At 45.2% G+C, this 27191-nt stretch overlaps 5 protein-coding genes and 1 long non-coding RNA gene across 10 annotated transcripts; 2 read left to right on the top strand and 4 right to left on the bottom strand.

Annotated features, from left to right (window-relative positions):
- Nucleotides 1–944: 944 nt before the first annotated feature.
- On the bottom strand, nt 945–2365 carry LOC107964288. Its single transcript, XR_001702714.2, has 2 exons — nt 2229–2365; nt 945–2013 (listed from the first exon to the last, which is right to left on the bottom strand). It is a non-coding gene; the product is annotated as an uncharacterized LOC107964288 (long non-coding RNA).
- LOC410994 (tubulin beta chain) lies at nt 2305–7419 on the top strand. The gene is made up of 3 exons (XM_394469.6): nt 2305–2666; nt 3616–3724; nt 5772–7419. The coding sequence occupies exons 1-3, from the start codon at nt 2610–2612 to the stop codon at nt 6971–6973; spliced, it is 1368 nt and encodes a 455-aa protein (XP_394469.1). The 5' UTR covers nt 2305–2609; the 3' UTR covers nt 6974–7419.
- Nucleotides 7420–7460: 41 nt separating this feature from the next.
- LOC100577548 (tubulin beta chain) lies at nt 7461–9599 on the bottom strand. 2 transcript variants are annotated; one of them, XM_003250932.4, is made up of 5 exons: nt 9138–9599; nt 8962–9070; nt 8660–8887; nt 7957–8534; nt 7461–7840 (listed from the first exon to the last, which is right to left on the bottom strand). In XM_003250932.4, the coding sequence occupies exons 1-5, from the start codon at nt 9192–9194 to the stop codon at nt 7481–7483; spliced, it is 1332 nt and encodes a 443-aa protein (XP_003250980.1). In that variant the 5' UTR covers nt 9195–9599; the 3' UTR covers nt 7461–7480. The 2 variants fall into 2 exon arrangements, with proteins under 2 accessions (XP_003250980.1, XP_006567221.1); XM_006567158.3 differs by having other exon boundaries at nt 8660–9070; nt 9138–9598.
- Nucleotides 9600–9936: 337 nt separating this feature from the next.
- On the bottom strand, nt 9937–11683 carry LOC410996 (tubulin beta chain). Its single transcript, XM_394471.5, has 2 exons — nt 11621–11683; nt 9937–11310 (listed from the first exon to the last, which is right to left on the bottom strand). The coding sequence occupies exons 1-2, from the start codon at nt 11675–11677 to the stop codon at nt 10033–10035; spliced, it is 1335 nt and encodes a 444-aa protein (XP_394471.1). The 5' UTR covers nt 11678–11683; the 3' UTR covers nt 9937–10032.
- On the bottom strand, nt 11661–20963 carry LOC410997 (organic cation transporter 1). 3 transcript variants are annotated; one of them, XM_016911712.2, is made up of 10 exons: nt 20407–20963; nt 17664–18742; nt 17168–17558; nt 14207–14461; nt 13997–14088; nt 13705–13908; nt 13381–13633; nt 13010–13141; nt 12574–12928; nt 11661–12466 (listed from the first exon to the last, which is right to left on the bottom strand). In XM_016911712.2, exons 2-10 carry the CDS (start codon nt 17787–17789, stop codon nt 12178–12180), a joined length of 2097 nt encoding a protein of 698 aa, XP_016767201.2. In that variant the 5' UTR covers nt 17790–18742; nt 20407–20963; the 3' UTR covers nt 11661–12177. The 3 variants fall into 3 exon arrangements, with proteins under 3 accessions (XP_016767201.2, XP_394472.4, XP_016767202.2); XM_394472.7 differs by having other exon boundaries at nt 14207–14465; nt 17168–17515; nt 20407–20957; XM_016911713.2 differs by lacking the exon at nt 20407–20963 and having other exon boundaries at nt 17664–19856.
- LOC408783 (vacuolar protein sorting-associated protein 28 homolog) lies at nt 17482–26051 on the top strand. Of its 2 annotated transcripts, XM_026439986.1 has the most exons (5): nt 17482–17591; nt 22051–23543; nt 23630–23888; nt 24948–25178; nt 25254–26051. In XM_026439986.1, exons 2-5 carry the CDS (start codon nt 22075–22077, stop codon nt 25674–25676), a joined length of 2382 nt encoding a protein of 793 aa, XP_026295771.1. In that variant the 5' UTR covers nt 17482–17591; nt 22051–22074; the 3' UTR covers nt 25677–26051. The 2 variants fall into 2 exon arrangements, with proteins under 2 accessions (XP_026295771.1, XP_016767198.1); XM_016911709.2 differs by lacking the exons at nt 17482–17591; nt 22051–23543; nt 23630–23888 and adding an exon at nt 24501–24651.
- The last annotated feature ends 1140 nt before the right edge of the window (nt 26052–27191 follow it).

Raw genomic sequence — 27191 nt, 5'->3', positions numbered from 1 at the left:
AGCAGTACCAAAAAAAAAATGTGATTATAAATATTTAGCTAGCGTAACTAATTTCAAGTTTTATTCAAAAGTAGGTTATAATTTGAATTTCATTTAATCGAAAGTAAAAAGTAAAAGAAAATATATAAAGTTTTAGAATGTACGTAGAATGTAATTAGTAAATGAAATTTTATCTGGAAATAAGAAAGTAATAGTAAAGAACTTTGTTCAATGCTATAAAATATACCACATTTTTTTATGTCGCAAAAGTAATATCCTCTTTTATATTTTATACGTAATGTACAAGATAGTTTCATTAACATTATCGGATTGTGTCGCCATCTATTGAAATAAAATGATCGTGAGCGATTGGAATGACCTCTATTCTGATATTTGGAACATATTGGAATTATACGACGAAAACGATATTAACCTATCTATGTTCTAAATTATTAAAGGATTTATATTATAATATAATATAAATTTAGATTCTGGTCACTTTGACAAGAGGATTATTCCACTTTGTTTATCTATAATATTATGTAGATTGAATGATGAGCAATTTAATATTTTTATCAGATCACATTCTTTCAAATCGTTAAAAGGAATCTCATTTCATGCAATTTGGTAAGTTTTAGAAAATAATTAGCGAAAATAAAAGCATAACGAAATTGAAAAATTGAAATTTTTAACATATTGATTTGAAAATTTGAAAAATTTACACTATATTGAAACATTTTTAATTTACTCGTACAACTACGACATAGTTTTACCGGTGTTAAATAACGATTATAAGCATTTGTAATTGAATAACGGATTAACATAACATACAGTTAAATCAACAGAATAGGAATACGATGGTTTTCAACATTGGAATTGATTCTTTCAAATCATTTTGCTTTACAATTTTTTTAAATTAACAAAATAACTTGATATATCGATTATTGAATTAATTATCGTATTACATATTTTTAAAAGTGATTTTTTATTCGAAAAACAGGAAACAATTGAAAAAGTTAAAATCACGAGTTGAACGAATGGACGAGGAAATATACATTATCGTGATGGTAGATTTTCTTGGACTAATTGTAAGTAGCAGACAACGACCTCATATGACTCATCGTCCGGCTATACGAACCGGCGCGGTCGGTGTCTCGCTCCATGAATTTGACTTAACTCGAGACAGTGTGTACCAATTACGAAGTATATACGCTATCCTTAATGCGAAAGAAATTTTTTCGATTTAAAACACGCATTGTCGCATTAGTATTTGCGAATGCGTTTATTTCGTGCGAGGTTATGGAGGATATATCAGGTTACAGAAACGAAGAGAAGATAATATTTACCGTTTTTTTCAATCGATACAGGCATACATGTAGCTAATATTACATATATATATGTATATATATATTGTATCACGTCAAAGAATTGCAATCTCTCGAAAACGAAAACAATGTTGAATAAATAAAGAAAGAGAGCAATAGATGGCAGGAGTGAAGAACGGAATGAGTTACAATAATAGAAAAAGGGATTCTACAACGGCAGGGGATCGTGAAACGGTGGCAAGCGCAGCTGGAGACGGAATGACGCGACGTGGTTATCGTATTCCTCTCAACAGGGCATGACAGTCGAGAAAAGCGGAGAGAGAGAGAGACTCGCGGCGTTTTTAACAGTGACTCACTCGGACGAAATGGTCCCCCCAGTCCCGTTTCTCCTCCTTTTTTTCTCCCTTTCTTTTATTCAGAACTTTTATTTCGTACCATGCACGAAATTTATGGCTCGAGCAAATTCGAACTCGAGGCGATCGAAAGTAAAGCTCATTGGATTGGCGAGCGCGTAAACCCGAGAAACATCCTCGTGATCGAGTTACATTTCCGGTGGATGCTCTTCGAGTCCATCGAACTGGATATCCTGTTCTCGCTTCGTGCGTCTTTTTTCGAGCGCAAACGTATCTACATCACGAAACCTTTCCTAGCGAAAGGTGGCAGATCGATCGTTCCGTTCGGCGTGGACAAACCCATATAAAGATGTAAACTAGCATGGAACAAAGAAACGTGTGTATATATATATATATACATACGCATGTATATGTATGAAAAAAAAATCAATCGGAAGAAAGGAAAGGAAGATTTGTTGTTTCGTTTTTGGATCGAAGGATTGAGAAAGTACGTGTCGTTGACCGAAAGTCGATAGGATATGGGCTGTTGGTCGGTTGTTGTTCGGCCGATCGACTCGTGCGACGTACATACTCGTTTGGAGAATCTTCTCCCCCTCCATGAGCCCCGCGCCGCCAGGCCAGAAGCGCGTCGCGTAACCGAGTGGAGAGTCGATCTCAGGACACCGACACGACTACGTTTCCTCGCCAGTTTCGCTCCACCTCGCAGGCTCCACCACACCGCTGGTGCACTCCTGCGCGACACTCGATTGCACTTGGTTCGCTGCACACGCTCTCTCGTCGCGCTGCCCGCAACTCTCGCCTCTACGCACATCGTATATAACGCATACTCGTTACTACGCAAGGACTGTCACCTTTCTTTCCGCTCTCTCTCTTCGTTCTCTCGAGGGATCAGCTGTTTCGCCCATTTTTTTTCCCCCTTGCCACGCACGTTAGAGACGGAGCTAGCTTCGAAATGAGGGAGATCGTACATCTGCAGGCTGGACAATGCGGAAACCAGATTGGTGCAAAGGTAAGTTGATCAATTGATTTTTCTTAATGGGATAAGAAGAAAGAAATTCACGTTTATATATATATTTTTATTTTTTTCTAAACATTTTTTTAGAATTTATTCTCGATACAAGTTTTAAACAAGAATTCCCATTTCTTTTCTTCTCTCCTCGTCCTTCGCGCAATTCAACCGGGCTTGTAATCGAATTAAAGATAAGGCGTCGGCCGCGACGGGCAACGAGATGGAATTTAAAGTGTCTCCTGCTCGACAAAGGGTCGTTCGAGAACTCGTTGCAAATATCAATTGAGCGCCGGATTTTTTCCCCTTATTTTCTTAAAATTCTCATCTCTCATTATTATTACACTTGATTTTAATAAATCGCGATCCATGATTGAATTCTACTGCATAAACTGATCGATAATCAAAATCGTACGTAGTTTATCGTCGATTATGGATTTCTTCAAAATCGTGCAACTCTTCCATGCGGAAAACGACGACGGCCGGCCAACCGTGAATCGCGTCCCGAACAAAGGATACCCTCCGTCCATCCCCCATCGCGCCGAGAGAGGAAAGAATTGCGCCGGTTCGATCGATCGGAAAGGAGGAGCGTAACGAGCGTAGTGATGCTAATTGCCGCCGCTCCGCTAATTAAGTATACCAGCGTTGTTTCACGAAATACGACGGCTCGTGTCGTGAAATTCTTGGGAACGGGAGGCGTCGCGGTTCTCTCGCCGCGGAGGGAATCACGATGGATAGTCGGCTATTAATAGAGAGGAGAGAAAATAGCGAGGGAAGGCGAGACAAACGTACAAACCAAAGGGAAGTTAAACTCGAGTTGTCGGGGAGCAGGAGCGCCATTAATTCCCTTGTGTTTCCTGTATTTTTTTTTTTTTATCTCGTATTATTTTTTTCGAAAAAGATTGTTTAGAATTTCCAACGCGCTCTTCTCACTCACTGTTTTTTCGTCCAGTTCTGGGAAGTGATCTCCGAGGAGCACGGCATCGACCAGTCGGGCATCTATCATGGAGACAGCGATCTGCAATTGGAGCGAATTTCCGTCTACTATAACGAGGCTTCTGGTAAGAGAGAGAACAAAAACTCTATCCTTTTTCCATTTCTTCCTTCCTTCCTTAGAGAAACTTTCTATCCGAGATTCGAAAGATTTTTCGAAACTCGAATGGTCCAGGTTTCGAGAGTAAAATCTCGCGCACGTTTTAAAATAGAAACACGACGAGGCGAGGAACGTAGGAGAAAACGAGCGACAAAGAGTAAACGCCGCGTTTCGCGACGAAAATAGCGTATGACCGTTCACCACCCTTGGCTTTTGAACCCTGATCCCCGCGTGATAAAAAAAAAAAAAAAAAGAAAGAAAGAGAAAGAATAAAAAGATCGGCACAAAAGGATCGGCGCGCATATTCGTTCGATTTGCGAATCGCGGCGCGCGTTTCCGTCCACCATTTAAAGCGTCGGTTCGTCGCGACGCGCCCGTTTCGGCGGAATGACAATACGTTTCACGAACCTGTTTAATATGAACGACGGCACACGCCGTTGCTTTTCGAGGCCGCTCGCGTGTCCTCTCCCCCCCTCCCCTCTCAACAATCGAATCCTCGATTTTTCCCAATGCAATTATTGGGTTGGCAACAAAGTAATTGCGGATTTCACTCATAGATGGCTTCAGTTGAATTTTTAGGTTTGGCGTAGTCCAAATGTAATTTTGTTATTCGATAGTTGGCAATCGGTAAAAAAAGTTTTTTGAGTAGTTTTCGTTTGGCGTTCGTTGAAAAATGGAAGATCAAAAGGAACATTATCGTCATACTTTGCTTTTTTATTTTCGCAAAAAGTTATGCGCTGTTTATGGCGACGAAGCCTCTCAACAATCGAATCCTCGATTTTTCCCAATGCAACTATTGGGTTGGCAACAAAGTAATTGCGGATTTCACTCATAGATGGCTTCAGTTGAATTTTTAGGTTTGGCGTAGTCCAAATGTAATTTTGTTATTCGATAGTTGGCAATTCAAATGTCAATCGGTAAAAAAAGTTTTTTGAGTTTTCGTTTGGCGTTCGTTGAAAAATGGAAAATCAAAAGGAACATTATCGTCATACTTTGCTTTTTTATTTTCGCAAAAAGTTATGCGCTGTTTATGGCGACGAAGCCTTAAAAGAACGGCAGTGTCAAAATTGGTTCGACAAATTTCGTTCTGGTGATTTTTCACTCAAAGACGAAAAACGCTGTGGTCGTACAATTGAAGTTGATGACGACCTAATCGAAACAATAATCGATTCGGATCGTCACAGTACAACTCATGAGATTGCAGAGAAGCTTCATGAAAACCGCTTAAAACAACTTGGCTATGTTCAAAAACTCGATACATGGGTTCCTCACGAATTGAAAGAAAAGCATTAACAGCTGCGATTTGCTAAAGAAACGTAATGAAAATGATCCATTTTTAAAACCACTGATAACTGGCGATGAAAAATGGGTTGTTTGCAACGATATCAAGCGGAAAAGATGGTGGAGCAGGCCACGTGAACCAGCTCGAACAACATCAAAAGCTGGTATTCGTCGAAAGAAGGTTTTGTTATCAGTTTGGTGGGATTACAAAGGAATTGTCTATTTCGAACTCTTACCACCCAACCGAACGATCAATTCTGTCATCTACATCGAACAACTAACGAAATTAAACAATGCGGTTGAAGAAAAGCAGCCCGAATTGACAAATCGAAAAGGTGTTGTATTCCATCGTGACGATGCAAGGCCACGCGCATCTTTGGTCACTCGGCAAAAATTATTGGAGCTTGGTCGGGATGTTTCGCCACATCCACCATATAGTCCTCACCTTGCACCATCCGATTACTTTTTCTTTCGATCTTTACAAACCTCCTTGAACGGTAAAAATTTCAATAATGATATCAAATCGTACCTGATTCAGTTTTTCGCTAATAAAAACCACAAGTTTTACGAACGTGGGATTATGATGCTGCTCATTGATCAAAACGGGCAACGCATTTAGTTCCACGAAAAATTTGTCTTTGATTTTCTAAAAAAAAAAAATCCGCAATTACTTAGTTGCCAACCCAATATAAAACGAACGAAAAATAAATAAAATATAATGAAAACTATTGCAGTGGCGACCTCGACCAACGGAGGAAAGTACGTGCCGAGAGCGATCCTCCTGGATCTCGAGCCAGGGACGATGGACGCCGTTCGATCGGGTGCCTACGGGAAGCTGTTCCGCCCCGACAACTTCGTGTTCGGCCAATCGGGGGCCGGCAACAATTGGGCGAAGGGGCATTACACGGAGGGCGCTGAACTGGTGGACTCGGTGTTGGACGTGGTGAGAAAGGAATGCGAGAATTGCGACTGCCTGCAAGGCTTCCAACTGACCCACTCGTTGGGGGGCGGCACCGGTTCCGGGATGGGCACGTTGCTCATCTCCAAGATCCGGGAGGAGTACCCTGACCGTATAATGAACACGTACTCGGTGATGCCGTCCCCCAAAGTGTCCGACACCGTGGTCGAGCCGTACAACGCTACCCTGTCCGTCCACCAATTGGTCGAGAACACGGACGAGACTTATTGCATCGACAACGAGGCCCTCTACGACATCTGCTTCCGCACGTTGAAAGTGTCGAATCCAAGCTACGGCGATCTGAATCATCTCGTCTCGCTGACCATGTCCGGGGTGACCACCTGCCTCAGGTTCCCCGGCCAACTGAACGCAGATCTGAGAAAGCTGGCCGTGAACATGGTCCCGTTCCCGCGTCTGCACTTCTTCATGCCTGGCTTCGCCCCGTTGACGTCCAGATCCATGCAACAATACTCGGCTCTCTCCGTCCCCGAGCTAACTCAACAGATGTTCGACGCGAAGAACATGATGGCCGCCTGCGATCCCAGGCACGGACGTTACCTGACCGTGGCGGCGGTGTTCAGGGGCAGGATGTCGATGAAGGAGGTGGACGAGCAGATGTTGAGCGTGCAGAACAAGAACAGCTCGTACTTCGTCGAGTGGATCCCCAATAACGTGAAGACGGCCGTGTGCGACATCCCGCCCAAAGGTTTGAAGATGTCGTCCACGTTCATAGGGAACACGACCGCGATCCAGGAATTGTTCAAACGTATCTCGGAACAGTTCACGGCCATGTTCCGGAGGAAGGCGTTCCTCCATTGGTACACCGGAGAGGGTATGGACGAGATGGAGTTCACCGAGGCAGAGTCGAACATGAACGACCTGGTCTCCGAGTATCAGCAGTATCAGGAGGCTACGGCCGAGGAGGATTTCGAGGCCGAGGAATGCGCCGACGATTTCGAGACCTGCGACCAGGAGTGAGAATCGAATCGTCATGGAAATATCTTTTTTTATCTTTCTGTCTTTTTCTAGGAATTATCAGGCACGCGTGTTTCTTCTTCTTTTTCCCTCGTCCCTTAATCTTCGAATCGATCTAATCTTTCACGATTATTCTCTTTTGTACTTTTATACAAGTGGAGTATTTTTTACATTCGAGAAGGAAAATAGCGAGAATAAAAGAAGGAGGAGGAGGAGGGAGAAAGAAGAAGAAGAGTGAATCGTAGATACGCGGCGTTCTCGGGGAAACGATTCCACGAAACGTGAAACAACCAAAGCCAAACGACCCGAAGCCAAAAATTTTATCTATGCATCCACGAAAACGTTGTATTATCTCGACACATTTGTATGTATTTTTAACCGTGGCACGCAATGTAGTCTCAAGCAAACAAGTTTGTTCCTTGCAAAGAAATATACGTTTTTTTCCAATCGTTTGTCTTTTTCTCTTCCACTCTCTCTCTCTCTCTCTTCCCCTTCCCGATAATACGATAATCATTCCTCGTATTCCGTCGACTCGTCAACGATGCTAGTCTCGGCGACCGCTTCCTGGTGTTGTTGATACTCGAATAACAGATCGTACATAGTGGAATAAGATTCGTTAAACTCGCTTTCGTCCATCCCCTCGTTCGTATACCAATGGAGGTAAGCACGTTTCTTCAACATGTCGTCGAACGCGGACATTAGCCTTTTCACAGGCTTCTGTATCGCCGTCGAGTTCGATATCATGCTGCCGCTCATATTGATCCCGCGGGGGGGGATATCGCATATCGCGGTCTGTATGTTGTTCGGTATCCATTCGATGAAATGCGGGCTGTTTTTGCTTCGTATGTTCAACATTTGCTCGTCCACGTACTGTAAAACCAAACAAACAACGATCAGGTTAATCGAATAATCGTCGGGAGGAGAAAAAAGAATCCGAGTAGGAGAATTTTTAGAGAAATATAGCCTCTCTTAGTTCTTTTCCAGACCTTGGTCGACATCCTGCCTCTGAAGATCACCGCCACGGTGAGAAACTTGGCCCTGGTCGGGTCGCAGTAAACGAACATGCTGTTCGCGTGGAACAACTGCTTCGTCAGCTCCGCGACGTCTAATTTTACGTAGGGGGCGGCGCTTCGGGAGTATAGGGGGGCGTAGCCGGGGATGAAGAAGTGAAGCCTCGGGAACGGTACCAGGTTGACCAACAACTTCCTCAGATCGGTGTTCAACTGGCCGGGGAATCTGAAGCAAGTCGTGATCCCCGACATGTAATTCGATATTATCCGATTCGTGTCGGTGAACGTCGGCGTGGTGAGCTTTAGAACGTTGGTGCAGATGTGATGCATCGCTCTATTGTCCACGCAAAATGTTTGATCGTTGCAATCGATCGCTTTGACGAGAGTCAATATTGCGTTGTACGGCTCCACAACCACGGTCGGCATCGACGAGTGCGGTATCACGCAATAAGATTTGATGATCGTCTCCGGATATTCCTCCTTCAGTTTGGTCATTAGCAACGCGGACATCCCGCCGCCGCTCCCGCCGCCCAGCGAGTGAACGAGTTGAATTCCTGGATCAAATAGGACGGAGAAGAAAAAGGGGGAAGAGAGAGAGAGAGAGAGAGAGATACCTCGCATTTCGATAATTCCTTAACAATTTGGCAAAATTTTGAAAAAATGTCGCCAACAAACAAACCTTGAATCAGATCGCAGGCCTCAGCCTCCGTGCGAATCAGATCTAACGCAACGCTGATCAATTCCGCTCCCTCGGTGTAGTAACCTTTCGCCCAATTGTTCCCTGTCCCAGCTTTACCTGTGGCAACGTTGTCAGGCTTGAACATTTTCCCCCACGCACCGGACAAAACGTTGTTCACGCTCGATGGGTCGAGATCGACCAGAATAGCTCTCGGGACGTACCTTTTATCTGGAAAAGAGAGGCGAGAAATACCGCTTTTCGGCGTAAAATGCACGGTTAACCTGTAAATATTCGAACGATACCTGCCCCTTCCACGAAATACACGTTCAATCGTTGCGATTGAAGATCGGATTCCCCTTGAAAATTTCCGTCCGGTGTCAGGCCATGCTCGTCCGCGATCACCTCCCAAAACTAAGAAGTAAGGTTATGTGGATGGATGTATGGAGAGACGAACGACACACTGGATTACGTATTATACCTTTGCGCCAATCCCATTTCCACATTGGCCGATCTGCACGTGCACAATCTCCCGCATTTTTTTGCGTTTTTTAAGAACCTAAGAGATAATTTTCCACGGATAATTTTGCCTTCGATTACGCCGAAATGAAAGAGAACGAAAATGGGATGTTTATCGACGAACCAAGTTCACTCGACTAGTTTCGATCTCTCGCGATCCGATCTCTCGAGTTCGTCCATCGTCGCTCGATTGTCTCGAGTCGAGATCGACCAGAGATAGAGATCGACTCGAAAATCGATCATCTGCTTTAACGTAACGCAACAATCGTTCGTTCGTCACCGCACAAAACAATTCAAGATCATATAAAATTGTTATGCCATAAAGAATATCTATTAAATGTTCAACAAAGATAATACAACATTTTCTAAATTACTTACAAGGTATGTATACACGCGTGTGTATATGTATGTGTAAATATATTTATATCATATTATTACGTATCATGCGAGCATTTTTTTCGAGAGGAGAGTGTGTCTGTGTGAGCGCGCGAGTGGGCGCGCGTCCGAGTGTGTGTATTCGTCGTGCGCAGGTGCGCGCATGCGTGTGCGTGTCTAAATATACGTAAAAATTCATCGAAAATAACAAATGTAAAAAGATCAAATGTACAAATCAAAAAACCAGCTCGTCAAAAAAATACGATACAAAGATAAAAAGTTTCGTCCGCCAAAGTGTACATACATTTATATATATATATATATAAATTATATATATATATATTTTGCAGGGCTCGACCGAGCGAATCTCTTCACGTGGATTTTGCGAATGTTGTTGGTCGGATTGCAAGTCGAGGATCAAGAGAGCAGGAAGAAGGAGCCCGCCGCGAAACGGGTAACGGATTAAAACGTCCATCCGTCCCTCACTTCTCCGTCTCTTCCTCCTCGTCGAATTCTCCCTCGTCCTCGGCGGTGGCTTCTTGGTATTGTTGATATTCGGACACCAGATCGTTCATATTCGACTCGGCCTCGGTGAACTCCATCTCGTCCATACCCTCGCCCGTGTACCAATGGAGGAACGCCTTTCTCCTGAACATGGCGGTGAACTGTTCGGAAATTCTCTTGAACAGCTCTTGAATAGCTGTCGAGTTGCCGATAAACGTGGCCGACATCTTCAAACCGCGGGGCGGGATGTCGCACACGGCCGTCTTCACGTTGTTCGGGATCCACTCGACGAAATACGAGCTGTTCTTGTTCTGGATGTTGAGCATTTGCTCGTCCACCTCCTTCATCGACATTCTGCCGCGGAACACTGCTGCCACGGTGAGGTAACGGCCGTGCCTCGGATCACAGGCGGCCATCATGTTTTTCGCGTCGAACATTTGTTGGGTTAGCTCCGGGACCGTTAACGCTCTGTATTGTTGACTGCCGCGCGAGGTTAACGGCGCGAAGCCCGGCATGAAGAAGTGCAGACGGGGGAACGGGACCATGTTCACGGCTAACTTTCTCAGATCGGCGTTCAATTGGCCGGGGAAACGGAGGCAGGTGGTCACGCCCGACATCGTAGCCGAGACGAGATGATTCAGATCACCGTAAGTCGGTGTGGATAGTTTCAAGGTGCGGAAACAGATGTCGTAGAGGGCCTCGTTGTCGATGCAGTAAGCCTGGTCGGTGTTCTCGACCAATTGGTGGACGGACAGTGTCGCGTTGTAAGGCTCGACCACGGTGTCGGACACCTTGGGTGACGGTACCACGGAGAAGGTGGTCATTATCCTGTCCGGATATTCCTCGCGAATTTTCGAGATCAAGAGGGTGCCCATCCCGGAACCGGTGCCACCGCCCAACGAGTGGGTCAGTTGAAAGCCTTGCAGGCAGTCGCAGCTTTCCGCCTCCTTCCTGACCACGTCCAGCACCGAGTCGACCAGCTCCGCGCCCTCGGTGTAGTGCCCCTTCGCCCAATTGTTCCCAGCCCCGGATTGGCCGAACACGAAATTGTCGGGGCGGAATATATGGCCGAACGGGCCGGACCGTACCGAGTCCATGGTGCCTGGCTCCAGATCGACGAGGATAGCGCGAGGTACGTATTTCCCGCCTGACGCCTCGTTGTAGTACACGTTGATCCTTTCCAGTTGTAGGTCCGAGTCTCCGTGATAGGTACCGGATGGGTCGATGCCATGCTCGTCCGAGATCACCTCCCAGAACTGTCGTTATCGGAAATTATAACGGAAGATTGGTCTGGAAAAAGGTGGTGAAAAATTTCCCAACCCCGAGAGACACGGACGCGAAGGTGACGGCCGCGAAAGGTTAGTTCACCTCCTTACCGATAATCGATCACCGACACCCGACAGCCGCACAATTCGACAAACTGTGCGCGTTTTAAACCATAAATGTCCGATTTCCGCCTCCCCCTCGAGAGAATAAAAGCGAGAATTCGCGCGAATAAGTGTATTTATATATACATATATTTATATATATATACGTTTATCGAAGCGTGTATACGCGAGTACTGACCTTGGCACCAATTTGGTTGCCACATTGTCCAGCTTGGATATGCACGATTTCCCGCATTTTTGTAACGGCAAACGGAAGGAAAAAACGGCACGAAAATTTCAACTACGGCCAGACCAAGACAGAAATTTCAATCGAGCATCCGCATAGGTGGTCCGTGGGACACCCAAGGACGAGGTAAAAATTCGTGGATCCTCGACTCGATGGTATCTATCTACCAAAAGCGTTTCGGGCAAACAGAAACAGACGAACGTCCGTTTCTCCTTGGAGACGCGAAGGATCGCGTCTAGCCATGATTCCCGTTCCTTTTCCCATCGTTTCTACTCTCTTTCTCTCTCTTTCTTTCTCTCGCGCTCTCACCTCATTTCACCTCGTCTATCCCGCGACGAGGGGGAGGGGTTATCGATCGAAATTCAGAGAAATCGCGAACGAACGAGAACGGAACATAGTATTTTTCAAACACGCGTAATTAGACGCGTTATTACACATTAACGCGTCGGTATATCTACCGTGCACGGTAGAGGCAACAATCTCGACAGGAACGGCGAACAGTCCGCGATTCACTGCGTTCTTCCTCGCTCGATAACGACCACAGCCAATGGATCGTCGAATCTTTTCTCGGCACAAGTGGCGACCTCCACCACACCACTATCCGTCGGGATACTACTCGCGCGTTGAACGACGGGACGAGTGTTGTCCGCTTCCGTCTCGTTTGCGGTGGTCGCAGCCGAGCTCGTCGATTCTTCCTGCAACGCGGGGGCAGCCAACGATGGATTTCCCGGCCGACCGTTCACCAGGAACCTGAGCGGCATCGATTCCGATTTTTCCTCCGAGTCCGAGTTTTCTCTTCTAAAAGAAAGAAGAAGAAAAACACGCGCACGCGCGTAGAGACAATTTGTAATGGAGGGGAGACGGCGAATAAATAATTTGAGGAGAGAGGTGGTAAAGAGATCGACCTTGGCAACGTTGGACAGGACCAGAGCTTGAAATCGGCGCCGAACAACTCGCCTTCCTCGATCGTTTGAGGCAAATGGATGTTGAGCGTTTCCGGAAGGAAGATGGAGGTGAGGGCGCCTGCTACGCTCAGCGTGCCCATTATGATCAGCGGCAGGACTCTCGAGTAGACCGCCAGATGGACGATGTACGGGAAAGCGAGGAGACCGATGCCAGCTATGAACGAGGCGATGCCCATCGCTTGCGACCTCAACACGGTCGGCAACAATTCCCCGACGAACACGTAGAACACGGCGAACGAGGCGGCGATACCGAATTTCCCGATCATAGCCAGTGACACCGTCACCCATACGGCGTCTGTCGTGCGACACATACACACACGCGTTTTCAATTCTCAAATTGGAAGGGAAACGCGAGGGAAGCGAAATTTTCGTTTACCTTCGGGAACGAACATGCAAGAGACGCAAGCGAGGCCGCCTAAAAGCATGGTCAGGCACAACACCCATCTCCTCCCCAATCGATCCATCGCGTACCACGTGATCACGTACGACGGTATTTCCACGAGTCCGCCTGAAATACGACAGAGACACGTGTACAGTGTACAGTATATGCAAAGGGAATAACGGTCGCGCGCTCAAAGTCGCGACTGTCGCGTTTGAAAAAAAAATATACGCGTTCGCACACGTATCTAAACTTTGCATACAGATCTGTATCTTTGCATATAGATTGCGATCCGATAGAATGCGAAAACATGTTTACAAGTGGAGCCGTTGTTCGAAGGCCGTTCGTACTCGCGACGAGGTTTTTACCGATGAAGAAGGCCAGATAATCGGAGACGCCGAGGTTGGTCGCGTTGTACGACAATCCGTTATAGACGACCGCGTTCGCCACCCAGTCGAACGCCAGGATGAAGAACTTCTTCCTGATGTTTGGATTTCTGATCAGATCCATAGGCGTGGCCGCGGGTGGAGGCGATCTGTCCTCGTTCTCGGCCGGTTCCCCCGACCCGTCCCCCGAATTCGTCCCGTTGCAAGATATCCCCTGCCTCCGCAATATCTCCACCTGCGAAATTGAAAAATCGACGCTCCCTCGTCTTCCTTTTCTCTCTCTCTCTCTCCCTTTTCCTTCTCTACCTCCATCTTTCGAAGAAAATTGTTCGGCACCGTTTTCCCGTTGATCTTCGCCATCCGTTGAACGATCACCTCCGCCTCGTCTATTCTGTTCTTGCTGAGCAGCCATCGCGGCGATTCCGGGATGATCCAGTAGTAGCTGAAGAGCAGAACGAAGGGGACGGAGGTTGCCAGGGAGAGGGTGAACCAGTGCCTGAGCAAGTAGCCCTGGAAAGAAGGTGGAGAGGTAAACGAGGCGTGAGCCTCATACATTACGAACAAACGCGGAGAGAACTATAGAACGATGACGCGTTACCAGCACGGCCAGAAGAGACATCGCCGACGCGAAGAACATGCAAATCACCATCCCGGCGAACGTTCTGTATCTCGGCCCCATCAATTCCAGCGCTGAAAGCAAAGAAAAAAAAGGAAAAAAGAGGGGGAAAAAAAGATAAAAAAAGATTCGATCGATTCGACGATAATTCAAATTTGCGTTTCTTTATTTCTCTCTCTCTCTCTCTCCTACCTAGTATAAAAGGTATTTGATAGATGGCTGGAAAAGAGAGGCCGTTCACGGTCCTGAGCGCTGTGTAGATGACGTAGTTGGGACTGAAGCTGGTGGCGATCGAGAATATGACCTCGAGGAACAGTATAGCGAAGAAGGCCGTCCTTCTGCCCCATTTGTCCGCGATCCAGCCAAACACCACGTTCCCAAACAGGCTGCCGACGTAGAAGAAGGTCGTAGAGGTGGAAGGCCACCAGCTGTTGTCGCATACCAAGTCTAGCTATGTGGATGCATGTCGGCGATTAAAACGCTACGCCCCTCGCCCAACTTCTCTCCTCTCCTCTCCTCTCCTTTCCTCTCCTATCCTCTCCTATCCTATCCTATCCTATCCGCGCGCGCGCGCGGCACGATTCGCCGTTCGAAGATTTCACATTTCAAATCGGTCAAGACTTTTCGGCCGCGAAACGAAGTCCGTTGCCCCGCGCGATTATCTTATCTCGCCTCGGCTTATCTCTACCCTCATCGTTTTCATCGATCGCGAGTGAACGTAAACGGACGAGTGCAAGAGAGATAGATTCAAACGGTTGGATCTTAGATGGACGAACGGTCGAACGGACGGACGGACGGACGGACGGATGGAAGGAGAGGGGAGAGAGGCAAAGTCGAGTAGCGCCCCCTCCTCTCGATTTTCTCAACGAGCCAAGATTGCGCTCACGTACGATTGCTTGCTTACACGCGACGCGATTGCGTTACGTTTGCAACAACGATATTCTCAGCGCGTAACGCGCGTCACACGCCGAATTCGCGTCCTTGTCCGAGTAGCGAGAATTGAAGAAGAGAGAGAGAGAGAGAGAACTTTCTCGAGTCGGTTGCATAGTCGCATCGAGCAAACAAAACTATACATAGCACGCGTTATTTAGACGAGCACACGGTTGGATGGACAGCGGCAAAGGCAAACGAGTTACACGTAAACATTAGATTTTCGAGCGAAACGGAACGATCGGCTCGCGTCGAAATATTCGAAACCTCGTCGGGAAAATATATCGTGGACGCGTTTTAAAGCGGCAAACTTTGATTCGAGCAAATTGCCACTTACGGACTTTTGATGTCCGCGTGAAACGCAGAAGGTAAATTGCATGGAAAATACGGGAGCGCTCTCGCGTGTGCTGCGACGGCTCGACTCTCGCTTACGCCGAGTTATTGTCAAGGGCAGTACGCGCGCCCGTAGGACGCGCGCGCGCGCATTTTATCACCCTGACACACTTCGAAAACGATATCCATTGATATGACCGCGTCCGCGCTTGTTTTTCCTTCTCTTTCGCCCTTCGCGCGCCCAACCCGCGCCACGCGGTCCGAACTCGGCCAACGGGGAAATGATCGGCGGAAATCCGGTTCGGCTCGAGTTCCATCTCCAACTCGCGGTCGCGCGCCTCTCCGATCGAAGGGAACGGCGCAACGCAGCCGTTCAATTTTCGGTCACCGACTCGCCGCCGATCGCATTTTCTCTATCCGTCTCCTCCGTGCCGAGGGAAGAAGGAGGGGGGAGGAGGAGGAGGCGAACGAGCGAGCGAGCGAGCGAGCGAGACGAGGCGAGGATGCGGCGAAAAGGGATGCGAAGTTGCACACGGGCGGAACGGAAGGACAGGATTTGCCTCGATCGCTCTGTTGTGCGTCATACGTCTGCGTAAATCCGGGCCGCGCTGTAAATACGCGCACCCTCCGCGCTCATATCGCGCAGAGTCGTCGAACCGGCCACGATCCAACGAAACGCAGAGGAGGAGGAGGAGGAGGAGGAGGAGGAGGTGGGGCAGTCGAATAAAGGGCCGCTAAAAGGGGAGAGAAGGAGGAGGAGTAACGAGGATTCCTTCCTCGAGGATTTGGGAAGCGCCACGAGGCTCGCTGTAACTCGGCCGGAAGTGACGCGGAAGACGAGTGGACGCGGCCGAATCCGATCGTTCCGATCGTTGTTTACGTCACGAGACGAAAAACCTCTCTCTCTCTCCCTCTCTCCCTCCCTCTCTCCGTCTATCCATCTCTCCCTCTCGTCGTTTCTCCGTCGATACCCTCGACAGAAGCGGTGCTGGCGAGTTTGTACGAGGCATTTGACGCGACAGATCGCATGACCGGATGCGGGGGTAGGTAAATTGGTCGGCAATTGGCGATGTCACCGGAGAGCATCGCGAGCTATCGGTCGCCGGTCGTCTCTCCTTCTCGATCATCCTGTTCACCTGAGGAAGAATCGATCGGTCGATCGATCCTCGGCTCCGCCCTCCCGCCCCGGTCGACGCCGCGGGCGAAGCTTTTCGATAAAACGGAGAGAACCTCGTACCTAGATCCTCGACCCCGCGTGCGCTACGATCTCGTTAACGCCGCGTCAACGGTTCACCAACGAGAGGTTGTCTAATTGCGACAATTTAATAACGCGTTAATGGATCGCTCGCGAGCCGCGTGACGAGCCCTCTCTCTCTCCCTCTCCCTCTCCCTCCCTCTCCCCTTCTCTCTCTCTCCGTCCGTCTTCTCTTCGAGAGAAAAGGTATGGAAGTGGCGTGGTTCACAGTTTTGCGCGGGCCATCATCCGACGTATCCGGGCGGAATAGAAATTCGGGGAATCTGGGATCGATTCCTCTCTCCTCCCATCGAAAAGGGAATTGTATCGTGGAGCGGAAGGAGAGGAGAGTTGGAGAGCGAGAAGAAACGCGGTGCACGCGTTCCACGAACGGGACCGGCCGAGTTCAACTGGAGCGAATCCATCGGGAGGAGGATGGACACGGGATGGCAAAGGCCAAGGCGAGTCGTCCCGTGTAACCCGACACTCCGCAAAGTTCCAGCGAAATTCCACTCCGAGAGACCGATTAACGGCGTTTAGCGGAATTATGTAAACGACGTACGCAACCACCGCCTCTGTCCTCCTCTCTCGAAGAGGAAGAGGAGGAGGAGGAGGAGGAAGAAGAAGAGGAGAAAAAGGGAGAAAGTCGAGTTTACCTCGGTGACCAGGGTGCTGTCGTAGTCCCGGTTGTCGTAGATCCACCCGTGCCGGCACTTGGTGACCGGCCAATCCGGGCTGCCGACCGGCGGAGGCGGCAGTCGGCTCCTCGTCGATCTCGCCCCGTCCTCCCCCTCCTCCCTGCTCGCGTTCCCCAACCACGACTCCACGATCGCCGTGTAATTCACATCGTACATCTTGCACTTCTCGTACTTCTTCACCTTCCCGTCCGATTTCTCCACGTAGGGCAACGACAACGCCTTCCTCTCCTCCAGCGTCATCAGGCCCGTCAAATTCTCCAGCTCGGGGATCCTGCACCAATGCTCCGGGGACGCGCTCACGAACACCTGCCAATCGTTCGATCAAAATCGTTTTAAAGCTCCCAGCTCCCTAAAAAACGGAGAGGAGGGAACGACGCCCTATGTACGTGTGTGTATATATATATGTATATGTATATGCGTGTGCGTGTATACGAAACAACCGATCGGGACTCACTTGGGAGAAGGCCAGGAAAGCGGCTGGAAGCGTGGCCGATATGCAGAGGAGATAGTACATGATATTCTGATATTTTCCCTTCTCGCCCACGTGCACCAACACCTCGTCGAAGTCGATCGAGCTCATGTTTCCTCCTTTCTTGCCAGCAACCACCACGACCTCCGCGTTGCGCCGGCAACGATCCTCCTCCGTGATTGGACGTCGGTGAAGCGACGACGACGGCGACGGCCACGGCGACGAGGATGATATCGGCTCGAATCGCGCGGCATGACCGCCGCTACGCGTCCTCGGAGGCACGCATCATCGCGCGTTACGTGTTGCTCTCTCTCTCTCTCCCTCTCCCTCTCTTAACAATCCCCTTCGCTTCTCCGAATCGTTCTTTCTTTCCTTTCGTTTCCTTTTTTCCCGAAAGTCCTCCTCTCTTCGACCGCTCCCCTCACCTGCCCTGCGACCGTCCGACCGCGCCGACCGCCGCCGACCTCCGCCGACCCGAGTCGAGGAGCATCTCAATCGAGAGGGAGGGAAAAGAAAGAGAAGAAACCGTATTCCTCGTAAACGATGTATTGCCGAGATCACAGAAGCGAAGAAGCGCGTCGCACCGCGGCCGATGCGAGTCGCGGCGGATCCCCAACGATCGACACTTTCTGCTGCCACGAATTCGGAATCGCGTAAAGCGCGGCGAACGCACGTCTTCGCGCGTTCTTATACGCGGCGAGCATAGCGCCGGCCGCGATCAGCCATTGCCGGAGAACACCTCCTCTCTTCCGATCCTCCCGAGCATCGTCTTCGGCGACCGAGCGCCCCCCCGCACCTGCCGCAGCACCACCAGCAGTTAGCCGCCACCGCCGCCTCCTCCTCCTCCTCCTCGTAGCACCGCCTCGCCGACGATCTCTACAACCACGCGCACTTCCCCCTCTCCGCCCGTCCCACCATTCGCTCCGTGATCCGACCCCCAAAAATCGATCCAAAATTCTTCCTCGATTCTCGCCAATCTTCCCTTCTTCCCTCCGCCCGCCCGTTTATCATCCACCACTACGTGCGACGGTCCGTCTATGATCTTATCTTCGTAGCGATCGAATCTGTCGAGAAAAAGATAGAAGGAAGAAAGATGAGAGGGAGAGAGAGAGAGAGAGATACGTTTTTCGAAAGGTAAAAATCGCGAAGATTTTGGGGTTACGGTGCGCGTCGATGTCGCAACTAGAACGGAATGCGAGGCTCGTTCTAGGCATGGTCCGTGAACGAGAGTGTGCGCGTCATGATTGGACGTCGGTGAGTATCGTAAACTGGCGAGGAAACGCCGGAAACTGGCCGAGACGTTTCGAGACGGTCTCGACAATTTGCCCGTCCACGCGACCAACCGACCGTCCACCGACTGGCCGGAAAGGTTGCAGAAACGAGAGACGCGGATCGGTCGACGATGCTCCCGTCCTTGCCCTCGTCTCGTCTCGTCACGTCTCTCGTTTCCTCCCATTTCCAACTTTGTTCCTAGATGGTTGGTTAAACCGAGCCTAAATCGAGCTCGTCAACGGTTTTGATCGAAAAACGTCTCGAGCGAGCGTCCGCCCTCGCCTCCTCGTCGTCCATCCTAAATTGAAATCGTCACGATATATCCCCGCCGATCGGACGGTGTTTCGTTTCCCTCCCGTGTTCCCACAACGCCGCTCTCGAATCTCGTATCTCCGGAATCCCGGCCTCCGAGACCCGGATTCGGGTCCACGTGACGCACGCCGCTGCATCCTCGAGTCTATCGTTGCTATCTCTGCAATTGCGAGTGACGTCACAAGCGCAAACAACGTCATCCCGCTTCGCACGCCGTCTCGTACCCGTTCGTGCTCGCTTCCTCTTATTCGGGGCAACGCGTGTACCAGCCTACCGCCGCTGCCCTCTTCCTCTCCCCTTTTCCCTTTCGCCTTTCACCAATCGCGTCTCACCGCGCCTCCTTCGTCTATCTTTCTCGCTTCTTTCGACCGGCCCACCTATACCCCCCCGACGATGCATAGGAAACGCCAACGAATCGCGATCGAATCTCGCTTTCGAAAATCAAATTTTTATCCATTTAGACGATTTCGGCTCTAATCGCTCTGTTACGCAACGGAACGCGACGGCGCTCGCTTCGAGGCGGCTGTTCGTTCCGTTTCGTTTCGTTTCGTTTCGTTTAGTTTCGTTTTCGCATCTCTCTTATTTTCTGCCTTTTCTTCGATTCGTCGCCTTTTATCGCCTTCGTTCTCCTTTTCCTTCCTTCTCTTTTCTTCCTTCTCGTCCATTTTCTTCCTCCCTCCCTCCCTCCCTCCCTCTCTCTCTCTCCGCGTCCCCGTTCCACGCAATTTTCTACACATTCGCCACAACGACAATGCCGCCCGTAAACAGTTTATTTTTACGACGATCAACCATAGAGATAATTTGAAAAAAACGCGAAGATAAGGAAAAGACGTTATGTTATATGGCTTGCAGCACGTTTCAGCTACCGGATAGTTAAACAATTACGATTTATGGCACGCTTGGCAAAATGCTCCCGTCAAAAATTTTTCCGTCCCATTATCGCGACGTTCCGTGCTCCTTTGGATTTCGAGCCGGTAATAATTCTATCGTGTCTAATTCCTCTTTTCTTCATCGTCCGCGCGCAAAAAATTCTCTCTCTCTCTCTCTTTCTGTTTTCCTTCCTTCTCTTTCTCTCTTCCTTTTTCTCCTATGTATATATATATATATATATATATAAAAAGAAACCTCACGACGAAAATCTTACCGATCCAAGAAGTTCAATCTATCGTTGCTTACTCGTTCCAAAATCGACGAGAGTTATACTCGTTGGTATTTATTTACACGTGAAAAATCACACCTTTTTCAACACCCGCGTGTCGATCGACCGGGAAAAAAAACCTAAATCGTTTATTACACTTTATTCGATTTCGATCCACTGCACACGGTTCATCGTTCGATGAATCTCTTTCGACACATCGATCTATTCTACGACGCGCGAACCATCCTTTTTTCCTTTTTAAGTTCCGTGCCGTTCGCGTCTCCTCGTCGACCACCTTCACCCTCACCTATCTATCATATCGTCGCGATCCTCAACTCGTCTCGCGACCGCGCGCTGTTTCCCGCCTACCCCTAACGACTCTTTCGTTTCCTCTCTCTCTCTCTCTCGCACACGCACACCCTCCCTCTATTTTTTTCCTTTCCTCTCCTGTTCCGCTCCCCACCCTTTATCGTTTACTCGGTCTCCGTCGACGCACAGGATAGGACAGACAGGTAGTGGCCACCACTAGAAGGAGCAAGTAGCCTCCATCGCGAACTGAAACTGAAGCAATCGTGGATACAAGGGGTCCGTCCACGGTATCCCATCCTCCTATCTATCGTTTCGAACAACGTTTCCCCCTTGGACCCTCTCTTGCTATTCTCTCTCGCTCCGTCTTTGTCCCCCCTGCGCAACGATTCTTGACCGTCTCTCGGTCCCTCCCGAGGTGAAACCGTACGCTATGCGCTATGCTTCCCTCCACGATCCTCCGGGATCCTCTCCCTTACCCTCCTCTCCGCCTCGATCGCCACTCTCCTATCGCGCTACACGCTCGACCACTATCTCGACTATTAATATAAAAGAGGGTTCCTCGACACTCGCCGCCCGGTAATTGTACGGCGTGCACCGCAACCGGACTTCTATCGCTCGCTCGAATTTACACTCGCGTACACACTCGCGTTAATTCTTTCCTTCTTCGCCTTTCCTCCTTCTCCTCTCTTTCCCTCCATTCCACGTTTCCACGCGCGCATCATCCCTTCTTCTTCTTCTTCTTCTTCTTCTTCTTCGTGCCAACCCTTCCTCTCCTGCGAGATGCCAATCACCTTGGTCCACTCGAAATCGTTCCATTTTTTTCCCTCGATCGTTACATTTATACCGAACGATATAAAAGAAAAAATAATGTGCTTGACGAATCCCATTTCATATTTAATCATTCGATTAAATTCGAGAATGCTTTTTTCGTAGCGATACTTTTCTCCCCTTTAATTATATTGATTTTTAAATTCGTGTGTTCGCGTTATTTTTCGTTAATTTTTTTCATTTCGTTTGTCGTTATTGAATTTATTTAATCTAGGACTAATTTGATTTGTCGAAAAAGTATAGGATATATAGAAAATATAGATTTTTAATAACGTGATTTATTTTGCATGTATAAGGAAATTTTGAAAAGAATGGTTTGAGAGATAAACGAACGGAAAATACGTATTTACCGCGTAAATAAATTTGGCAATGGGGCACGAGGTGCCCGTCTTGTAAGATTTTCTTTCAGACGCGTTTCCATAGTGACAGCAACATGGCGGACATATGCTTGTTGTGTATTCTTATAATGGAAGCGTTAAATTAGAAATTTGAGAGAAATTTCGTATGTTTTAGATTTTGATAAATGATAATACGGAAATGCGTAAAGCTGATCGAAACATAAGCTATGAAACGAAGAAACCGAATCACGTAAGAAGATTGAACTTTGGTCAATCGATCCTAACCTTAAACGTAGTTGAGCAATTTCAAGGGCAAAAGGATGGTGTATTGTTAATTGAAAAAAATGTGGCAGATATACCTTACATCGAAAAGGGCGACTTTGTGCACAAATGGATAGAAACTCACGTTAATTATGCTTTCGATTCGAAAGAAACATCTTCCGTGGTGGATCATACGTCGGTTACCACGGATCATCAAAGTTCTATTACCGATTCTGCGAGAACTTCACCGATTTTTGGTAATCAATGTGCAAGTAAATTTATTAGAGAAAAAGTTAAATTAGAGAATAATGCTATAAACAACATTGAAAATATACATTCAAATGATTCACAAAATACGTGTACTAAAGAAAGTGGAAGTGGTAAGCGTATGAGAATAGATAGTAATGATAAAAAGAAAAATATAAGAAGAAAACTATTTGATTCTCAACCTATTACTGTTCCGTATGAATCATCTGATGCAAATGTTTCTCCTATACTTGTCAAGAATTCTTATTCCTACAAAAGAAGCCGGAGAAAATATGAAGAAGAAAATGCACAGCGAAAAGCCTTAGATAGCATTGAAAATAAGTATGTTACAAATGATACAACGTCCCCTTTAATTCATACTAAAATATATAGAGTCAAAAAATCTCCTATTTTGATTAAAAATTCTTACAAACGCAGACGTACTGAACAAAAAAAGAAAATTCAAGAAATAGAAAATAAATATATAAATTCTGATATAAATTCTATGGATTCTTGTAATTCGATTGAAGTACCCTTGAAAAAGAAATGGGAAATCTTAAACAGTCAAAAGAAACGTGCATTGTTAAAAAAATTAGAAGATGGTTTTGAAGCTAGTCATTTAAATCATTCGGAGAAAGATTTAGAATCTGCAGAATCGTGTTCATCAATGTATAAAAAAGTACTAAATATAGAAGATAGTCCAAAGGAAATAAAAGATGTTGTGAAAATTGAAATTGAGACTAGTGAAGATGAAGATAATGATAGTATTAATAATACTGTACATATAAGTAATGATACTGATAATGATTCTAGCATTCGTGATAATATAGAAGATACGGATACGGATTATATTAATAAAAATCGTAATTTAGCATTTCCTATTTCGAAATACACATCGGTAAATTCACAAATATCCGATAAAGATTCGGATGTAACGTTTTTCTTAAAAGAGGAACAACTTTCGCATAAGTTCGTTAACGAACGATCTTCTCAGAAAATCTCTCAATTTTCAACCCAAGTTACAAATGTTACGGATAATATATCGAGTCAAACTGGAATTATTATTAATACGAAAACACCACCACAAGAAACTTTGGCAGATGCTTCGGCAGTGCAATTAACTGTATTAGATTCGTGTAAAAAAAGAAGGAAACCTAAAAAGTAATTTTTCTTTTATATCTATCAATATAAGTAATATTAATATTATTATAGAAATATAAATCTATTTATCATATTTTATATTTCAGAGGTAGTTTGTTGGAAAAATTACAATCGACGATTAATAGACAAGTATCGTTTGTACGTATATGGAGACATCAATTAAAACAAACAATACAACAAAATACTTCTATGCCATGCATTACCGTTTACGTGCAAACATGCATAACTCGCTTTGGTAGACAATTCTTAAATGGATTTGTGATCGAGGATCCATTGGATTTATTTTCGCACAAAAAAGAAAATAATTCCGTTAAATTTATAAACATCATGACGATTCCCGAAATAGTAGGTCGAATCGAAATGAAATCTAAAGGTTTAGTACAAATTTTCCCTCCATGGGAAATTTTGGACGAAAAAGAATCAATATTTCATGTAACGTATATACGTGTTGTACCTGATAATGAAATAGATATAAAAAAATATAAAATAAATTTAAATCAATTTAAAAAATCGGTTACGAAAGAATTTCATTGTGCATGTATCGATAAAAACACAATGATTTCAACTTGCGAAGATCGATTTAACAAACCAAATATTATCGAAAAATTATTCATGGAGTCATAAAAAAAAAAAAATATGAAAGAAAATATATGATTAAATTAATATTTATATAAATATATTTATCTTTATGATAGAAACCATGTTATATGACATAATGTTTGTCATTAAATAACGAGATTATACGTAATTGTTTATTATGATGCAGTACTTATGATTTTTTTGTAATTTAAGCAATCTTTTTGTTACTTATTATAAATTTGTCTTATTAAGTCATTTAGCAAATAAAACTGATATTTTTGTTTGATTTATATATGTTTACGTTACTTTTTATTACGCTTGATGCACGAATAAAACAGAAATATATATATGTATATATTTTAAATCGAAAATCGTCCGATAGATGGCTGCTTCTTCGCATAACGTTTTTTTTGCATTGTTGGTAAAAGTTTCTTGTTCAAGTCTAATATTATTATTTTTCTAATAAATCTTATTTTTCTTTTAATTTTAATACGATATAATCGAGAAAAAATATAAAAGAATTTGAAACGTAAGAATTTACATTATTATCACTATTCTTTCATGTTATTTTTTATATCGTTAATGTACGTAGCTGTCATTTGACATTTCATTTAATATTTAATTTATATTATAATTTTCGTTATAACGGATTATTTACTTGTTCTTTACTTTCGTCATATCACGTTGTATTAGTTTATCATAACATTTTCTTAACAATTTATTATCGAAATGATTGATTCACTTTAATCAAACCTAACCTAATAGAATTTGACATTTGCTACAATTATTATTATCTTGTTTTATTATTATTCGTCACGATTACAGGTAGGTGTAATAATGTCGATAGCTCAAGATCGACCTGAACTTTACGAAGAAGTGAAGCTTTACAAGAATGCAAGAGAAAGAGAAAAGCATGATAATCAAGCTGATCTATACGCAGTTGTGAATACATTGCAGCATTTAGAGAAAGCTTACATCAGAGATTGTGTGACTCCAAAAGAATACACGGCAGCTTGTAGCAAATTATTGGTGCAATATAGAGCAGCTTTCAAACAGGTATTTTAATTTTATGGTATAAATTTATCGCAATAATTGTAACTGATTTTAAATATATATTTTTTTTTTGCTTAGGTACAAAGCGATCAATTTCCTACAATAGATGCATTTGCTAGAGCATTTCGATTAGATTGTCCAGCAGCACTCGAGAGGATCAAAGAAGATAGACCGATCACCATAAAGGATGACAAAGGCAATACATCTAAATGCATCGCGGATATCGTTTCTTTGTTCATTACGTTAATGGATAAATTACGATTAGAAATCAAAGCGATGGATCAGTTACACCCAGATTTAAGAGATCTAGTGGACACTATGAATCGATTGAGTATATTGCCAAGCGATTTCGATGGAAAAGAAAAAGTTGCCGAGTGGTTACAAACTTTGAATAATATGTCCGCTTCCGATGAATTATCCGATAATCAAGTCAGACAATTGATTTTCGATTTAGAAACATCTTATAATGCATTTAATAAAATTCTTCATAATTCTTCGTAAATTTGATAATTGAATCTTTGCGTTACATCGGAATCTATAATGGATCTTTTATCACTTTGTATCATCGATTTTTCAAAGTTTTCGAATGTTGCCATAGTTTTATCTTGTCACTGATTAAATCACAAAACAATATTTAGAAACAACTATTTTATACGCCATTCTTTATAATGCGATATTTACGCGACATATTGTATGTAACATACAAAACGATGTACATATATATATGGTTTAATTTAATTGAAAAAAATAAAAATAATTATAGGTGCTTATTATTATACTTTTTCAAATCGTTTGAATGATTGCGTTAATTATGACTTTGTTTGTCCCTTCGTTTCTAAAATTCTCGACGAGCAAATGTCTCGGATTGATAAGTTACCATAAGCGTACAATAAATAAGTAAACATTTTACGGAGAGATGTATAAAAATTCTTCTGAATATTCTGTCGAGAATAATTGAGAATGATCGAAATTTATCACTTCTTGACAATCACGTTTCATTTGTCCCAATCGTACGATAAAGAGAGAAACGTAAATAAATTTCCAACCATCGAACGTGAAATTGATAACATTTATCGGGGGATTGTGGAAATTTACGAGGTTCAAATCCTTTTTTCGATTTTTCTTCATTTTCCGTTCAACTTCACGACAAATTTTCTTCCTCGTTGCGTTTTCGTTCCCTCCTCCTCTTTTCTCTCTCTCTTTTACACGACTGCCCACTTCCTTATCGATATAAATTACTTTACCGATCGTGCGAAATTTAACGTAGCTTCGACATTCGTCTCTACGAGCGAGAACACCAATTCCAACACTTGACTTGATAAATTCAAACGTGTATTGTTAAAAAAAATTCGATTCGGTTTCTACAAAAAAATGTTTTTATATCCGCTTAGAAGAAATTTATCCAAGCTCTACAAATTAATAACAATAAGAATTAGCGAAACAGACGTAAATGTATCGAAGTGATTCGTTTGAAGTGTAGTTGCAATAATTCGGAACCTTCTTGAAGAGGAGAGATAACGATCCGACAGAGGCAACGAGCAGGAAGTAATTGGGAGGGAAGGCCGATTATCGTTGGGAATTGGTTCGAGGAGGAGGAGGAGGAGATTGGAGATTCGCGTGGCGACGATCGTTTCCCAACCGCGAAAATTAATTTCCACGCGTTGCCTGCTAATCGTATTCTCCACGCGGCGCGGTTGACTAACCATCCTACAATATTTCCATCCTCGTTTCCCAAGCTGGCCGAGTTTTCGCGTTATTAAATCTCTCTCGTTTCGCTTTTCACTCGATCAAATTTCATCGGTATGGAATCGAATCTCGTTAAATTATCTTGGATCGCGTAAATTTTTCTCGATTTTCTTTTTTCATCTTGAAAAATATCGCTAGAGAATAATTAAGCGAGGTATCTTTGTCCTCGTCGAGATTTTGACTTTATTCGAGTAGGTTGAACGTAACGATAATCCGCTTCTTGCAGAGCAGACAAATCGTAGCAGTCGATCGCGCTCGTCGTTAATCCTT

This window comes from Apis mellifera, linkage group LG4 (genome assembly GCF_003254395.2).
Source record: "Apis mellifera strain DH4 linkage group LG4, Amel_HAv3.1, whole genome shotgun sequence".
Classification (NCBI taxonomy): domain Eukaryota; kingdom Metazoa; phylum Arthropoda; class Insecta; order Hymenoptera; family Apidae; genus Apis; species Apis mellifera.
This window is presented reverse-complemented; position numbering and strand designations above follow the sequence as displayed.

Excerpts from the sequence above, each read along its gene's own strand:
- LOC410997 (XM_016911712.2), bottom strand. The coding sequence starts at position 17,789 with ATGAGCTCGATCGACTTCGACGAGGTGTTGGTGCACGTGGGCGAGAAG. Across the intron at positions 13,909-13,996 it reads TGTCTCTTCTGGCCGTGCTG|GGCTACTTGCTCAGGCACTG; the intron begins GTAACGCGTCAT and ends CCTTCTTTCCAG. Across the intron at positions 13,634-13,704 it reads ATTTTCTTCGAAAGATGGAG|GTGGAGATATTGCGGAGGCA; the intron begins GTAGAGAAGGAA and ends TCAATTTCGCAG.
- LOC410994 (XM_394469.6), top strand. The coding sequence starts at position 2,610 with ATGAGGGAGATCGTACATCTGCAGGCTGGACAATGCGGAAACCAGATT. Across the intron at positions 2,667-3,615 it reads GAAACCAGATTGGTGCAAAG|TTCTGGGAAGTGATCTCCGA; the intron begins GTAAGTTGATCA and ends TTTTTCGTCCAG. Across the intron at positions 3,725-5,771 it reads CTACTATAACGAGGCTTCTG|TGGCGACCTCGACCAACGGA; the intron begins GTAAGAGAGAGA and ends AAACTATTGCAG.
- LOC410996 (XM_394471.5), bottom strand. The coding sequence starts at position 11,677 with ATGCGGGAAATCGTGCATATCCAAGCTGGACAATGTGGCAACCAAATT. Across the intron at positions 11,311-11,620 it reads GCAACCAAATTGGTGCCAAG|TTCTGGGAGGTGATCTCGGA; the intron begins GTCAGTACTCGC and ends CGATAACGACAG.
- LOC408783 (XM_026439986.1), top strand. The coding sequence starts at position 22,075 with ATGCGTAAAGCTGATCGAAACATAAGCTATGAAACGAAGAAACCGAAT. Across the intron at positions 23,889-24,947 it reads TCATGACGATTCCCGAAATA|GTAGGTGTAATAATGTCGAT; the intron begins GTAGGTCGAATC and ends TCACGATTACAG. Across the intron at positions 25,179-25,253 it reads ATAGAGCAGCTTTCAAACAG|GTACAAAGCGATCAATTTCC; the intron begins GTATTTTAATTT and ends TTTTTTGCTTAG.
- LOC100577548 (XM_006567158.3), bottom strand. The coding sequence starts at position 9,162 with ATGTGGAAATGGGATTGGCGCAAAG. Across the intron at positions 9,071-9,137 it reads GAAATGGGATTGGCGCAAAG|TTTTGGGAGGTGATCGCGGA; the intron begins GTATAATACGTA and ends CTTACTTCTTAG. Across the intron at positions 8,535-8,659 it reads GGCCTGCGATCTGATTCAAG|GAATTCAACTCGTTCACTCG; the intron begins GTTTGTTTGTTG and ends TATTTGATCCAG.